The sequence below is a fragment of the Zootoca vivipara genome, chromosome 12 (genome assembly GCF_965207765.1).
Source record: "Zootoca vivipara chromosome 12, rZooViv2.hap1.1, whole genome shotgun sequence".
Taxonomy (NCBI): domain Eukaryota; kingdom Metazoa; phylum Chordata; class Lepidosauria; order Squamata; family Lacertidae; genus Zootoca; species Zootoca vivipara.
The window spans coordinates 48150359-48166536 of NC_142595.1; the positions used below are offsets into that span (position 1 = coordinate 48150359).

Below are 16178 nucleotides of genomic sequence, written 5' to 3' on the forward strand. Positions count from 1 at the left end.
CCCCTTCCTCCTCTAGGCAGGGCGGGGAGAAGCCAGGAGGAGGGAGGGAGGGAGGAGGCACCACCGCCGCCGCCTTGTGAGGGACAGGGAAAGAACAAGCGCACTGGTGATCCATGCGGCGATTCCCGAACCGTCCGCAGGCCGGATCCAGAAGGCAATTGGGTCTGATCTGGCCTGTGGGCCTTAGTTTGCCGACCCATGCTCTAGCTCAGCATTGTCTACTCTGAAGGAGCATCTCCACCTCCATCGCTCTGCCCGGACGCTGAGGTCCAGTGCCGAGGGCCTTCTGGCAGTTCCCTCGCTGCGAGAAGTCAAGTTACAGGGAACCAGGCAGAGGGCCTTCTCGGTAGTGGCATCCGCCCTGTGGAACGCCCTTCCACCAGATGTCAAAAAGAAAAATAACTACCAGACTTTTAGAGGACATCTGAAGGCAGCCCTGTTTAGGAAAGCTTTTAATCTTTAAGAAATTACTGCATTTTAATATTTTTGTTGGAAGCCGCTCAGAGTGGCTGGCTTAGATTTCTTCTGCATAGAGAACATCTCAGCAAGAACTCAGACCCGGGCCAGAGTGGCTCTCCTTTGCAGCAACTCACCCAGAAGCTCTGGCTTCTTGTTGGACAAGATTTGGTAGTAGATGTGGTAGTTCCTCTCGGCTTTCAGCTGATTGATGACCCGGGACTTTTCCAGGAGGTCTGAGGAATAAGAGGAAGAGAAGGCGGGCAGCTGAAATGGAGGATAAAGGCTTCTAGCCAAACTTCCATCTCCACTGTTGGAGGCAATCGGACTGTGGATCCCAGCAGCTGGGAATCACAAGGGGGAAGATGCTCTTGTACTCAGGTTCTGCATTTGGGGGGCTTCCCAAAGGTGAGAACAAGGGGTGGACTAGGTGGGCCATTGGCCTGATCCGGCTGGCAGGGCCTTACTTGCGTCCTTATGTTAATTCAGGGAGGTGGGCCAGAGATCAGGAGAAGTAAAGGAGGACAGGCCTTTGGCAAACTCACAGGTCTCTATGTCGGCTGAGGCCAGCTTCCCCGTCGCCCCAAAATGGATCCGGATAAATTTGCCCTGGAGGAGAGAAGAAGAAACTGAGCAGGAGGTGCAGGCAGGGGGGGGGGAAGCACAAATAATTATTATCTATTGGTTTTATTCTCCCCTCCCCAATTATATACCACCTGATGGCAGAGGGAACCTTCACTGAAGTTTACAAAAAAAAAAAAGAATAGAACAATTAAATGATCAGTAAAAACAGTTCAGAACAGCTATTTCAAAGAATCATATAAAGTTGGAAGGGACCCAGAGGACCATCTAATTCAACGCAGGAATATACAGCTGTCTCATACGGGGATTGAACCTGCAACCTTGGCACGATCAGCTCTAAGCAAGCTATCCAAAATATTAAAAATAATAATAAGTAAAGTCAATGATAAGACAAGGACGTACCGTATTGCCGTAAAATACACGGCAATGTTCTAAATATCTGGGGAGGCTTGCCAAGACAGAAATGCGTCTAGCAGATGCTGAAACGAGTCCTCTGGTGTCAATAGGAAGGGAGTCCCTCACCATCGCAGAACGAGGGCTATTGGGCCCCTGTAGCAGTGCCAATTCTGCAGGTGGAAGCGACTTGAGTGGACCTATATGGGATTATGCAACCTCGCAGGCAGTTATTTTGGCAGTGTCCCTCGCCCGCCTCAAATTCCCTCTCAAGTGACACTCACAAATCGGGACGAGTTGTCGTTCCGGACGGTCTTGGCATTCCCAAAGGCCTCCAGAGCAGGGTTGGCCTGGATGATTTGATCTTCCAGAGTCCCCTGTCGGTAGAGCGAAAGGTTAGAAACATTCTCTCATTAGTATTCCTTATTCATTTGCATGCCTCTTCATACCAAAAGTGATTTGCAAGTCTAAAACCAATATATTTGTATGTATATATGTACACATATAGCAGACTTGAATAAAATCCACAATTGTAATGTACAATAAATGGAGCCCATTTAGAATAGCAACCAAAACAATGGAAGAAGGAGGTTTCAGTCATCAGATTTGGGGAATGCCTGTTTAAACAAGTGAGGAGACCAGGGTCCAACTCCCCTCTGGGCCAGAAAGCTCGCTGTGTGACCTTGGGCCAGTCACCGTCTGTCAGCCGAGCCTACCTCACAGGGTTGTTGTGGGGGTAAAATGTGGAGGGGAACATCTTGGAGGAAAGGTGGGATATGAATATAATATCAGCAAACAGCTTAGAGGCGGGAGGAGCAGGATGAGAAGGGAATGTGGTTGGCAGTGGGAAAGATACGACGACAGAAGTCGGTGGACAATGGCAGTCCCTTCTTCCTTTCCTCTCTGGCTTTCGTTGCCTGCTTGAAGCTCTGAATAGCCGTGGTCCAGGTGCAACATGCAGCCGGTGGAGGCTGGTCCTTTAGGCTCTCAGCTAGCCCACTTCCCCTCTAGCCAATCAGGGGGTGGGTGGCTCCGCCTACCATTTTCTCTGGCGCCACCTGCTGTTGATCTCCTGGCCTTCTGCCCTACCAGCCCTGACGGGTGCCAGCTGCCACTACAAGAAGCCAGAGCCAGACAAAACGGTCACCTTGCCGGTAGCCGCGGCTTGCTCCTTCTTGGAACGGTCGCCGATGGCAGCGATCACCGCGAAGTACTGGATAACACGCTTGGTGTTGACTGTCTTCCCTGCTCCGGATTCTCCGCTGCGGGGTAGAAAAACGAGGCTGCAGGGCGGGTGTGTTTGTAGACCGACCAACCAATCGATCGCTCAGCTACTACATCCTCATCCCACTTTTGACTCGGCATGAAGGCACTCCCGGTGGCTCTCGGGTGATCCCCGCCCCCCACCGCAAAATCAAGGGTATTTTTTAAAAAATGTAATTCATTCTTCTAATATACCATGGCTGTTCTTAAAAAGACAGGCGTCATGGGCTGCCACTACAGCGCCAGCCGTTTCGTGGTGCAAATGAGGAATAGTATCGCAGCTTTGCAGAGAAACAACAAAGACCAGGAACCTGATTTTTAATAATTAAGTCTGTGGCACAAACAACAGCAGTGGGGAGGGAGAGCCACCCAATTTTGTGAATCTTCCTTGCTCAGATGGTCACCTGGCCAATTCTTGCTGCTCTCCCCAGGAGACCAGGTGAGGAAGTAATTGTTCCCTCCCGTCTGGAGACAGAACAGGGCAAATGAGAAAAGGGGGGAAGAGTACGAGCTGGAGGTTTGCCATTGTGTTGATGGGTTTTAGGGAAGACCTGTTTAGGGAAGTTTTTAATGTTTGATGTTTTCGTATTTTTAATATTCTGTTGGGAGCTGCCCAGAGTGGCTGGGAAACTCAGCCAGATGGGTAGGGTAATGATGATGATGATAATAATAATAATAATAATAATAATAATAATAATAATAATAATATGGAGACAGCCAAAACAGCAGTGTCAAGAGTTGGTGGACCAACCACATGGAGGGTGTAAAAATAAAAATAAAATCAAGCAGTATATTCATTTTATGAAATAAAATGAATAGACCAAGAGGCAGCCTTAGATAAAATGGCAGGTTTTAGGGTGGAAGGGCCATAACATCTGCTTTGCATTCATAGGATCATAGAATTGTAGAGTTGAAAGGGACCCCAGGGGTCATCTAGTCCAACCCCCTGCAGTGCAGGAATCTTTTGCCCAATGTGGGGGTTCAAACCCACAACCCTGAGATTAAGAGTCTCACGCTCTACCATCCAGATTCCAGAGGATCCCAGGTTCATTGCCTGATGGCATCTCCTGTTAGGGCTGGGAAAGAACCCTGTCGGAAAATCCTGAGGAGCTGTTGCCAGTCAGTGTGGGCAATATGGAGCTAGGTCTGACTAGGGCAACTGCAGCTTCCTCTGCACCTAAGGGTGTTCTGGAGACTTTGTAGGGAGAAACAGAAAGGAGAGGGGAAGGGAAGGGAGGACTTACGTGATCAGGATAGACTGGTTCTCACGATCTAGAGAGAGAGAAAGAGAGAGAGGAGAGGAGAGAAGAGAAGAGTTAAAAGGAAAGAGAGGAGGGGAAAATGGAAGGGGAGAAAACGCAGAAGAAATAGGAAGTGAAAAATAGCAAAGCAAGATTTTTGCTCCCCAGTTTCTTGCCAACACACACACACACACACACACACAAACACACACACAGTTTCTGCCCCTCCCCCTTTTCCATAGGGAAAGGTAAAGGTACCCCTGACCGTTAGGTCCATTTGCGGACAACTCTGGGGTTGCACGCTCATCTCGCTTTACTGGCACGCTCATCTCGTTTGTCCGCAGACAGCTTCTGGGTCATGTGGCCAGCATGACAAAGCCACTTCTGGTGAACCAGAGCAGTGCACGGAAACGCCGTTTACCTTCCCTCCGGAGCGGTACCTATTTATCTACTTGCACTTTGATGTGCTTTCGAACTGCTAGGTTGGCAGGTGCAGGGACCGAGCAACAGGAGCTCACCCCGTCACGGGGATTCGAACCGCCGACCTTCTGATCGGCAAGCCCTAGGCTCTGTGGCTTAACCCACAGCGCCACCCGCGCCCCTATCCCTTTTCCTTACCTGTCAGCATATTCTGATAGGCGTTGTCAGAGATGGAGAAGATGTGGGGAGGGGCTTCGCTTCGCTTCTTCCCCCGGTAGGCAGCCACCACTTCCGCGTTGTAGACCGGCAACCACTTGTAGGGGTTGACAGTCACGCAGAACAGCCCGGAATAGGTCTATAGAGGAGAGAGGGAGGAGGAGGGAGGAGGAAGGGCGTTCTGTAAGAATATGATGTCTTGTGGGGAATTAAAAGGGCAAGAAACTTGGAAGGGTTTGTGTGGGTTGCAAAAGGAAGCCGAGAACCTCAGGAGGCTTGGAGTTATTACTTTTTAACCCTCCCTGCAGGTTGTCCAGGAAACCCAAATGACTGTCCACTGTTGGAAACCGAAAGCTGGGGTAGGTGGAATTCTGGTTCAATCCTGCATGGCTCTTCTGACATCCTTAACTATCAGTGCCCAACAAGTCCGCTCCAGCGAGGTGGGAATATTGCAGATTCTGGATAATGTTCGGGTGCCAGGTAAGGGGGAATGTCTGCAGCACCTCTCAGCCCATCGGCTGTCCTGGTGGATGGGAGGAGGAGGAGGAGTCCAGCATATGTCAGGAATGCTTTGATGGTGTTTCCTGCTTGGCAGAGGGTTGGACTGGATGGCCCTTGTGGTCTCTTCCAACTCTATGATTCTATGGTTCTATCACCAGGAGGCCTGCAAGTTTCCTACAAGGAAGGGCCGTAGCTCTGGGAGAGGACACTTGCTTTGCATGCAGAAGGTCCCAGGTTCAAGATCCCTGCCTGAAACCCTGGAGAGCACTGCTGCCGGCCAGTGCTGGCAATACTGAGCTACACGGACCCAAAATGGCCTGACTTGAGATAAGGCAAATTGCCGGGTGCCAGGAATCATAGAATCATAGAGTTGGAAGAGACCACAAGGGCCATCCAGTCCAACCCCCTGCCAAGCAGGAAACACCATCAAAGCATTCTTGACATATGCCTGTCAAGCCTCTGCTTAAAGACCTCCAAAGAAGGAGACTCCACCACACTCCTTGGTAGCAAATCCCACTGCCGAACAGCTCTTACTGTCAGGGAGTTCTTCCTAATGTTTAGGTGGAATCTTCTTTCTTGTAGTTTGAATCCATTGCTCCATGTCCGCTTCTCTGGAGCAGCAGAAAACAATCTTTCTCCCTCCTCCATATGACATCCTTTCATATATTTGAACATGGCTATCATATCACCCCTTAACCTTCTCTTCTCCAGGCTAAACATACCCAGCTCCCTAAGCCGTTCCTCATAAGGCATCATTTCCAGGCCTTTGACCATTTTAGTTGCCCTCTTCTGGACACGTTCCAGCTTGTCAGTATCCTTCTTGAACTGTGGCGCCCAGAACTGGACACAGTACTCCAGGTGAGGTCTGACCAGAGCAGAATACACTGGTACTATTACTTCCCTAGGAAGGACCATGCCCACTTACATAGATCATCCAGGCGGCGTAGCGCTCCTTGAGGTTGTAGAGGACGGCAGGTTCATGCAGGAAGGTCAACATGGCCATGTCCTCAATCTTGTCGAACTTGGGCGGGTTCTGCTGCATGATCTGGTCTTCCTTCACCGTCACCGTCTGCGGAGAGAAGGCCATGAAGCCTCAATCAAGCGGGACAGGCAGTGCGCAAAGGACGGGGAACCTCTTCCTCCCAACAGCCCCCCGAATTGAACCCACCAGCTTGCATCCAGTGCCTTCCTCAGAGCAGATGCAGTGAAGTTAACGGGCACCACTCAGGTTCACGGGTTCCAATGGGTCTACTCTGAGTAGGACCAGCATTGGACACCACCTCTTTTTTTTGATGGGGTAGTGGGGAGAGGGTGGAAGGAAGCCATAGATGAAAAATGGGGGTGTCGTAGAGCCGCAGATTCCTGCAATTCTGTCACGTATGATTTAGTTGCAGGGGGGTAGGCTATAATGACCCTCCCAACTCCACAACTTTATGATGCTGAGGAATCACGCCCAAGTCCAAATTGCTATTCTCATAATCACCCTTTGAAGGATTAAACCAACCTCTAGGTTAGATTACTGCAGCACGTTATGTGGAAGTTTTTTAGGTTCAATGTTTTATTGTGTTTTTAATATTCTGTTGGGAGCCGCCCAGAGTGGCTGGGGAAGCCCAGCCAGATGGGCGGGGTATTAATAATAACCATAACAATAACAACAACAATATCAGTGGCCGGGCTGCTCACCAGGGCAAAACGCATATTGCACCAATCCTGGCACCACTGCACTGGCTGCCCCTTAGCTTCCGGGCCCAATTCAAAGTGCTGGTTTTGACCTCTAAAGCCTTAAATGGTTCAGGACCACAATACCTCAAGGACTGCCTCTCCCCATTTAACTGCCCCAGATCTGTGTTCATAATCTGAGGCCCTTCTTTGTGTGCCTCCTTCACGTGAGGTCCGGAAGGTGGCAACATGAAAATAGGGCCTTTTCTGCGGTGGCTCCCCGTTAGTGGAATGCTCTCCCCAGGGAGGCTCAACTGGCGCCTTCATTACATGTATCTAGGCATGAGGCAAAGACATTCCTCTTCTCCCCGGCTAATTAAACAATGGATGGCCTTTTAAACTGGGGGAGGTATTTTTTCCTGTTGCCATTATGGTATGCGTTTGTGTGTCCTTATATTGTAAACCGCCCTGTGACCTTCAGATGAAGGGCAGCCAGAGAAACTGAAACAATAATAATAGTGATAACGATCGTTCTCATCCGTTGTCTCAAGGCAATTTGCACACAAGGTAAAAACGAACAGTTAAAGAACCCAAAATTACAAATACTGTGGTACCTTGATTCTCGAACTTAATCCGCTCCGGGAGTCCGTTTGAAAACTGAGGTGCGGCTTCCGATTGGCTGCCGGAGATTCCTGCACTCAATCTGAAGCCGCGCCAGACGTTCGGCTTCCGAAAAACGTTTGCAAACCGGAACACTCACTTCCGGGTTTGCGGCGTTCGGGAGCTGATTTGTTTGACAGCTAAGCCGTTCGGGAACCAAGGTACCACTGTACATTTAAAAGCAAGGCTAGAAGCTTGTGGCAAAGGCCCATTTTATTCAGCTGGGGGGGGGGAAGCCTGTTGGAAGAAAAGTGTGTATCATGACAGGGATGCCCACTCGAGAGAACAGGGGCAACCCCACTAGAAGCCCCCAGTCAGGGTATCACAGCTAGCACTTAGGCTCACTGGGGAGGGGGGTGGCAGGAACAGCATTTATAAAAAGACAGAGGAGAGATCATGGCGGCACGGCATGAGGCAGAAAGGAAGGTGGTTGTGGGAAGGTGGGAGGCATTTTTAAAATGCCAGAGTTCCGGAGGTTTTGGAGCACAACACGCAGAAGAGATATGATGGGATGGGCTTGAGAGCAAGAGAAACAGCACCTTGCCGGTCTCTGTGTCTGCGGTGACTTTGCCACCATCCCTGGACGTGATCTTGGCCTTGACGAACTCCAGCTTCTCGTCCGGCACAAACACGTCCTTCTTCATGTCGAAAGGCCGGTTCTGCGCCTCGATCCTCTGCTTCTCCGTCATGCGCAGGTAAGGGGCTGCGGGGCCAAAGTCGGCCATCTCGGCATCCGAAGACATGGCTGGAGCTGGAAAGGGGAACATTCCCAGGGATAACAACCATGCAGCAAGCAGCGGCTTCCTCACAGCTGTGGCAGGAGCCCAGGGTTCGTGGGTTTCGAACCCAGGGCTTCAAGGCCCGACAGTTGTAAAGGTAAAGGGGCCCCTGACCATCAGGTCCAGTCGTGTCCGACTCTGGGGTTGCGGCGCTCATCTCGCTCTATAGGCCGAGGGAGCCGGCGTTTGTCCGCAGACAGTTTCCAGGTCATGTGGCCAGCATGACAAAGCTGCTTCTGGCGAACCAGAGCAACGCAGAAACGCCGTTTACCTTCCCGCCAGAGCGGTCCCTATTTATCTACTTGCACTTTGATGTGCTTTCAAACTGCTAGGTGGGCAGGAGCTGGGACCAAGCAACGGGAGCTCACCCCCTTGCAGGGATTCAAACCGCCGACCTTCTGATCAGCAAGCCCTAGACTCTGTGGTTTATCCCACAGCGCCACCTGGGACAGTTGGGGATGGTGCAATTTGCCAACCAGCCACTGGGGGGCGGTGGACCATCACCCCATGAGGAGGAGGTATGCAATACCGGTATATGCAGTTCTCAAAAATGCACATGGGGGGGGGGCTCCATGTTGTCCATAAGGGAAGCTGTGGTGGTGCTGCCCCAAGTGGGCATTGGGAGGACTGCGGCATGCTTAACGGTATGCCTCCTGTGCAAGTATTCTGTCCTCTTTGGGGCTTTCAAAAAAAACAAAAAACCCTTAGAAACAGGTCTGGTGCTTCACCCTAGAAGACGCTGCAATCTGGATGCCAGCTAAAAGCAAGCTGTGAATAAAACACCTGCCCGCAGAAGCAACTGCACCTGGACAGAAGCTCCCCATATTTACCTTTTTTATTTTCTTAGGGTTCCACAGGAGATCGGCTACCTGGGGCCGGATTACTATAGGTAAAAAACACAAAATATATGCATGTTTATCCTCCATGCCCTGCCCACCACAAACATACAGGTGAAACTCGGAAAATTAGAATATCGTCGAAAAGTGCATTTATTTCAGTAATGCAACTTACTGTATTATTTTTCTTTTAATTTTTACAAATGCTTTCTTTTGGAAATTCCACAGTAATAAAACAAACAGTTACAATAATACAAAAATAAACATCGCTATTACATTTCATTAATTACATTCCATTTATAATTGACCCGCCTAACGACAAATAATTACAATTACAACAAATAAAGGCTTGACATATCTTGCTTTGCATGTCATGCATCTATCTCATATATTGGCTCCACCTTTTAAATTGCATTACTGAAATAAATGCACTTTTCGGCGATATTCTAATTTTCCGAGTTTCACCTGTATACGATATCTATAATTCTCTTCCGCTTGCACTTTCTTGAGAAGTTTCCTGATTTGCAATTCCTGAGCCAATATGTGAACTAAATCCTTTAAATTCGCACCTTGCCCAATCTTGTGACCTCAGATTTTCTGACTGACCTCAGTCTGCCATCAGCCAGCCCTTCTCGCTTATACCCTGTTGAGCGAGTGACCCTGCCTGTCAGCTTCCTTCTCCTTCATCTTGGTGTTGCCCCTTGTAGAACTCAACAGGGGAGAAGGCAAGGGCAGAACTAAAACTCAGCGTCTCTGCCTACCATTGGCTGTGATGGTTGTTGGCTGTGGCGCCACCTACTGCTGGCCTCCTGCCTTGCGTCCCTGCCTCCCACCAGCCCCAGTGATGACTCCCCAGCAGCAGGGAGGAGGCTCCAGGGATAGAGAGCGGCAATGTTGTCTGAGGGAGCAGAAGAACAATTGAGAATGGTGGGTCTGGAGCAGCGAAAGCCACGGGCAAATATTTACATGTTGCCCTTGCAAACAAACCTTTGTGAAAAGTTTGCCTTCCTCCGAGGAGCTCAGGGCAGCATACACAGTTCTCCATGCACATTTTATCATCCCACAACAACCCTGCGAGGTGTGTCAACCTAGGAAGCTGGGGCAGGGAGAGGGAGACTGCCCCAAGGTCACCCTACAGGGTTTGCGGCTGAGAGGAAACCTGAACCGAGCTGAGCATCTCATGCCCAATTCTGCAATAATACGTATAATTAGCCCCGTGCCCGCATACGGACATAAGAAACGGATGTTGCTGGACTACAACTCCCATCGTCCCTGGTCACCGGAGATGCTGACGGGGGATGATGGGCTTTGTAGTCCAGCAAACTACCGACAAAAGGCTACACTCCTGGGTTACAGCCTGCCCTGTAGTGAGTCACGGCAGAAGCAGTACCGCCCTGCAAGCGTCAGTCCCCACGTGCAATTTTGGGCCAAAGTTAGATAGATCCCTAGTCTGAAAAGAGTCAAGAACCTCGAGTAGAGGCTTTCCCAGCCGTCACCCGAGTTAAAATATTGTTTTGATGCGAGGAGATGCCAAGGAACCCTGAATCTTCTGCCAGCGACTCATGTGCTTGGTTACTGAGCTGTGATGCTCTAATCACATCACTGTGCTGTGGCGCTGCCTAGGTAAGAGCATAAGATGAGCCAAGCTGGATCTGAACACAGGCCCATCTGCTCGAGCATCCTGTTCTCATAGCAGCCAACCAGATGCATATCAGAAACTTGTAAGGCTGCGGCCATACCTACGCCTTGTGGCAGCGAGTTCCACAGCTCAACTACGTGCAATCTGAAAATTGCCAGGCTCCCTGCGCAATTTCTCTCGCACCAAGGCTGTGATTTTGCACAACCGCTTCTGGGGGGTGGGGAGGCTGAACAGCTATGGGTTCTCGAGGCAGAAGCACCCACACAATCAGCTCACCAGTTTTCCTTCCAGAGGGGAAACAAGCTAGCACACACACACAAAACGGAACAACGATTCGTTATTATAAAAACTTTCCAGAATTCTCTCCCTTGGGCCACACTGTTTATTACATCAGAAGCAAACCCGGGAGGAAAGTCCTTCGTTTCTCAACATACGGCCCATGAAAATTCTCACTCGATTCTCAAAGCCGCATGTAGGCAAGAGAAATCCCGAAAGATTTCAACGCCTAAATTTTGAACTTGAAGTTTTAATATTCAGCTGGTAGGGGAAATTCTAGTTTTGGGATTCCCGGTGTCTGTTTGCATTCACAACCTAATGGAAATACTTGAGGGCAGGGGAGGAAAGAGTTGAGTGTTGTCTTCAAAATTCACCCATTCCCAGGATGTAACCTTTCTCAAAGGATGGACGAGGTATTTAATAGTCTAACCACTGTTATTCGGGCGAATGATGGACGGGAAATTCTCAGATCTCAGGATTTGCAGAATTAACACACACTTCTTGAATTTGCTGGAAATGCACAACCAGGCACACTCACCACTACAAACTCACATTCTTACACACTCACGAAAACGTGAGGATGGGACCCAATCCGAGCCCCTTCGTGCAACACATTTTTGAGAGCCGCGTCCAAACCTTACAAGCCCCACTTAGGACACGTGCATATTTGCACATACTGTTTGTTACGTGCGTGCAAATCTCTTTCCGAACACACAACCCACCAACGGACATGCACAAAGCCCCAATTTTGCACAGAGACCCCAGCACAAACACACACACACCCGTGTATATTTGCAAACACCGCAGCCAATTCCCAATTCCAGCCACTGTCTTGTGAGCCGCTAGTGTCAGGATTAAGACCTGGGAGAGACCAGGGTTCAAATCCACGAAGCTCAGCCCATGAAGTTTACGACTGGGTGACCCTGGGCCAGTCGCCAGCTCTCAGCCTCGCCTACCTCGCAGGGTTGTTGTGGCAAATAAAATGGGGTGGGGAGAAGAACTAGGTATGCCAACTTGAGCTCTTTGGGAGATAAAGGTGGGAGATAAAGACAGCAAGTCAACTTCTACCATTTGCCTGCATTGCAAATGTGCAAAAATAAAATAAAACCATGAACCACCAGGTACATTGAAAGCACACCTGGCTGCTTGGATTTCATTCACTGCCCCCAGGATAGATTAGGTGGTAGATCATAAGACTCTTAATCTCAGGTTCGTGGGTTCGAGCCCCATATTGGGCCAAGGATTCCTGCATTGCAGGGGGTTGGACTAGATGACCCTCAGTGTCCCTTCCATGGGTGCAAACTCCCTCCCTAGATCTTCCCATGCCCGGATGGCCAGAGCCCAACCACCGGCAAACATGATACCTTCTTAGCTGCCCCCAAACCCTCAAAACGTCCAATGTGGAATAGCTGGCGTTGGGCCTTACCTGAGACCAGCGCGAGATGGGTGGGGTTGTAAGCTGGGTGCTTGGCCAGGACCCTGGTTATAAACCCCCTCTCCCCCCTCTCCCTCCCGCCAGCAGGCCTCATATGGGCACACAGACCCATTCCTCTCTCCCCCCCCTTCCCTCCCCACTACCCCAATCCTATCGTGCTTCCCCTGGAACAATTGGAACAAGTCGTCATTGTTGTGGTATGAAGAATAAGAACAGGTTCAGGGGGAGGGGGAGGGGGGACATCAAAATATCTTGGAACAACAGGGTTGAGATTCCAGTGGGGGGAGAGGAGGGGGTCTCAGGGGAGATGAGAGAAAGAAGCGGCACATACTTGATGCAACCTAGGAATATTCCACTGCCCTCCCCAACGCTCTGTTCCCACATGTAATCTCTTGCACACCCTTACCCATAGTTTATTGAAACCCACCAAAAAAAACAAAACTTAGCCATAGTTTACTGTTCCCCCACCTTGCAGAAACGTAATGGGAAGAATCCAGAGAAAGGAAAATGTTACGTCAAGGCGTTGCGTTATTAAGTGCCGTTGATTTCGCTGCAACCCAAGCCCCGAGATGCAACTCAGAGGGTTTGGGGATGGTTTTGAACATGGGTAAGCAACCTAAGGCCTGGGGGCTGGATCCGGCCCAATCGCCTTCTAAATCCGCCCCGCGGACGGTCCGGGAAGCAGCGTGTTTTCACATCAATAGAATGCATCCTTTTATTTAAAGTGCATCTCTGGGTTATTTGTGGGGCATAGGAATTCGTTCATTTCCACCCCCAAAATATAGTCCGCCGCCCCCACAAGGTCTGAGGGACAGTGGACCAGTCCCCTGCTGAAAATGTTTGCTGACCCCTGGGTTTTGAAGATGTAACCGATTTATGTCCAGAGCCCCGAGTTGCTTAGCGGGGCTCAGGAACCCCACTTGAAAACTCATCACCATCCTCCGTTCTTCCCTTGATCCGGTAAACAGAATTGGGCAACGTGAAGCCGATTACGAGAGCCTCATCTCGGGTGAAGCTTTCCTTTGCCTTCTCTTGAGGTCTTTTGCCAGTCAACCGAGACTCACCTTTTGGAGGCGCAAACCAAAGGCGAGTGCTGTCATTTTCTTAGATATCCCCACATTGTGCTTTCGCTGCCTGAATTATCACGGGAGGAGGTGTCCATTTCGATACGAAGTTTGCCCATTTCTCCCCTGGCCAGACTTGTTCCCTGGAAAATATCGTCAGAGGGTTTCTATTGAGAGAGGGATCTCTATTTTCCAATTTTAAAAATTATTATACGAAAGCTGTTGCAGAGGGGCATGATTTGGTCAAAAGAAGGGCTGCTCCTGGAAGATTAAGCAGTGCTTGAAACTTCCACCCGCACACGAACCCACTCAGGAGTGGGAGAAACACAGGCGTGATAGAGGTCCTTCATTTCTTCCCCCAGAGAGGCTAATAGCAGCTTCCAGGCAGTGGGATTTGGGGTGGGGAAAAGAGGCAGAGAAGGTTGAACGCTGCCCTAGCTCAGTGATGAGAGCATTCGCTCTGCATGCAGAGGATCCCGTATTCAAATCCTGCTACATCTCCAGGGAAGAATGGCAGAGATCCCTGCTTGAAACCCTGGGCAGCTGCTGCCAGTCAGTGAAAGCACTGCTGAGCTAGCCACAAAATTGAACTATACCACCCAGATGCCTGTGGAAAACTCGCAAGCAGGATTCAGGCACAAGAGCCTTCTCCTCTCCTCGTTATTTCCTCCGACTGTGAAGGCAGAGCACAGCTAGCAGCAGATTTGATCGTAATCCCGCATGTAGCAGCTGTCTTGCTCTCACTTTCACGGAGATGGCACCACTAGTCCCATTTTACAGCTGGAGAACTGAGGCCGAAAGAAACAACTTGTGCAATGCCACACATTCGGTCTGCAGCAGAGGGTTGTTTACCTGAATGGACAAACTCTCCTTTTCCTCTTTTTTCACTCAGGTGGAGAAAGCACGGAAACGCCGTTTACCTTCCCGCCGGAGCGGTACCTATTTATCTACTTGCACTTTGACGTGCTTTCGCACTGCTACGGTAGGTTGGCAGGAGCAGGGACCGAGCAACGGGAGCTCACCCCCTAGCGGGGATTCGAACTGCCGACCTTCTGATCGGCAAGCCCTAGGCTCTGTGGTTTAACCCACAGCGCCGCCCGCGTCCCTTAGAGCTGCACCGTAATGACATATAAACAGTGATAACAGAACTGACATTCTTCTCCATCCTCCCCCCCCCTCCGTTTTTTGCAAAATGCAACAAGATTTAGATTTCAAAATTTGGATCCAGAATTTGCAGGGCTGTGAGGAAAGCTTGGGATCTATGCTAAGCCCAGCCTTCCCTGGGCTTAGCTGCAGAGCCAGTTTCAAACCACCGGGGCTCCGTTCTGGAAAGGCAAGGTGAGTATACTTCTGAGCATGCACAGAGTGGCTAAACTTTGCCATTTTGCCACCACATGAGGGCCGCACGCATAAGAGCTTCCGAGCCTGGTTTTTTTTGTTTGTTCTCTCTTTCTTGGTTTTTAAACAACGTGAGAAGTTTGAAAACGCAAAAGCTGCTTTTCATTACTACCCCCCCCCCCCAAAAAAGGCCTAGGCCTTTTAGCCCGTCTTTGAGCCTGAATCTGGGTTTTTCCACAGCCTAGCCAAGGCGACGGCTGGGACCCTGGACTCCTTTGCCCCCAGGCCTCGAGGAGAGCCGAGGCGCTGGATCGAGACCAGGGCATGCTGGGAGGCAGGACTCCTGGGTTCTATTCCCGTCTCCCCAACGAGAGGCTATAATAAGGAGCCTTTGTGGCAAGGTTGCTATATAAGGGCCGCCAGAGGAGCCGGCCGCAAAGGTCACACGCTGCCTCGATGCCATTCCTGCCTTTTGTTCTGGGCCAAGGGGGGGCCATCGGCGGACGTCACCCGCAGGATCGAGTGACGGCCAGGCGGGGCCGGCGGCAAGCGAAGAGGCGAGGCGAGGGCCTGACATTTGGGGAGGGAATGCCGCATTTGGGGGGGGGGTTGGCAGGCCGTGTCCTGGAAGGCAGAAACGAGAGATGGCAGGGAAGGAAGCCAAAAGCCAGGAGGGCGGAAAATGCCCACAGACAACGCCGAAGGGAGGCCTCCATGGAGTTAATGGCTGGAAGGTGCCAGCTCCTGGCACGGTGCCCCCCACCCCACCCCGTTCGCTGGCGCTGTGCCCTGCCCCGGATTATGAATTGGCTCCGGCCTCCCCCTCGCACCTGCTCCCTTCTTTGTCTCTCGCCTGGGACCCCCCCCCTGCTCCCATGTGTCCATTGTCTGTCCAAATTTACGGCACAAATATAGCCTCTCCAAGGTGCTCCCTTTTTCCACACAGCCCCGTCCACCTCAGCTTCCCTCGCAGAAGCGGGAGGGATAAACACCTTTCCTACTCTAACCACTACACCCAGCTACCCTGTCGCCTAACCTGGTTCCTAACCGGGAAGAGGGATCCATCTCCGTGCGCCCTGAACACCAGCGGCGCATGAGCATCGCTCAGCTGACCATAAAGACGCAATTAGAAGTCGTTCGGGGCCTAGCAATTCCAGTTGCCACAACAGGCAGGAATATGTCATTGTCAAGTGACCCACGGAGGGCAGGGGAGCTTGAGAAGCACAGCCCCGAACTGCAAAATTTATCTCAGGAATTTGCATCGCCATGCCAAGCTGAGCTAAAAAAGCAGGAATCACCGCAAGCTTGCTCTAACCACAAGGCCTGCTGCCCAATCGTCTCTCCTCCTGAACTTGCTCTTCAGGCTTTGCTGGTTCCGTCAGAGAAGAGAGAGGAAAGGACCCAGGAGTCCTGGCTCCTG

The 16178-nt window shown here is 50.8% G+C and overlaps 1 protein-coding gene across 2 annotated transcripts in view; it reads right to left on the reverse strand.

Annotated features, from left to right (window-relative positions):
* Positions 1–15864, reverse strand: part of LOC118095902 (myosin-7) — a 44467-nt gene extending 28603 nt beyond the window's left edge. Inside the window, exons 1-11 of one of the 2 annotated variants that reach the window (XM_088656245.1) lie at positions 15795–15864; positions 13421–13563; positions 9001–9053; positions 7931–8142; positions 5998–6141; positions 4554–4710; positions 3939–3966; positions 2579–2693; positions 1716–1808; positions 1002–1065; positions 594–692 (exon numbers count right to left, since the gene is read on the reverse strand). In XM_088656245.1, coding sequence (XP_088512371.1) covers positions 594–692; positions 1002–1065; positions 1716–1808; positions 2579–2693; positions 3939–3966; positions 4554–4710; positions 5998–6141; positions 7931–8134 — 904 coding nt within the window. In that variant the 5' untranslated portion in view covers positions 8135–8142; positions 9001–9053; positions 13421–13563; positions 15795–15864. Of the gene's footprint in view, positions 1–593; positions 693–1001; positions 1066–1715; positions 1809–2578; positions 2694–3938; positions 3967–4553; positions 4711–5997; positions 6142–7930; positions 8143–9000; positions 9054–12347; positions 12426–13420; positions 13564–15794 lie in introns of those variants that run through there. The other variant, XM_060281860.2, reaches the window with a different exon arrangement.
* Between the last annotated feature and the right edge of the window lie 314 nt (positions 15865–16178).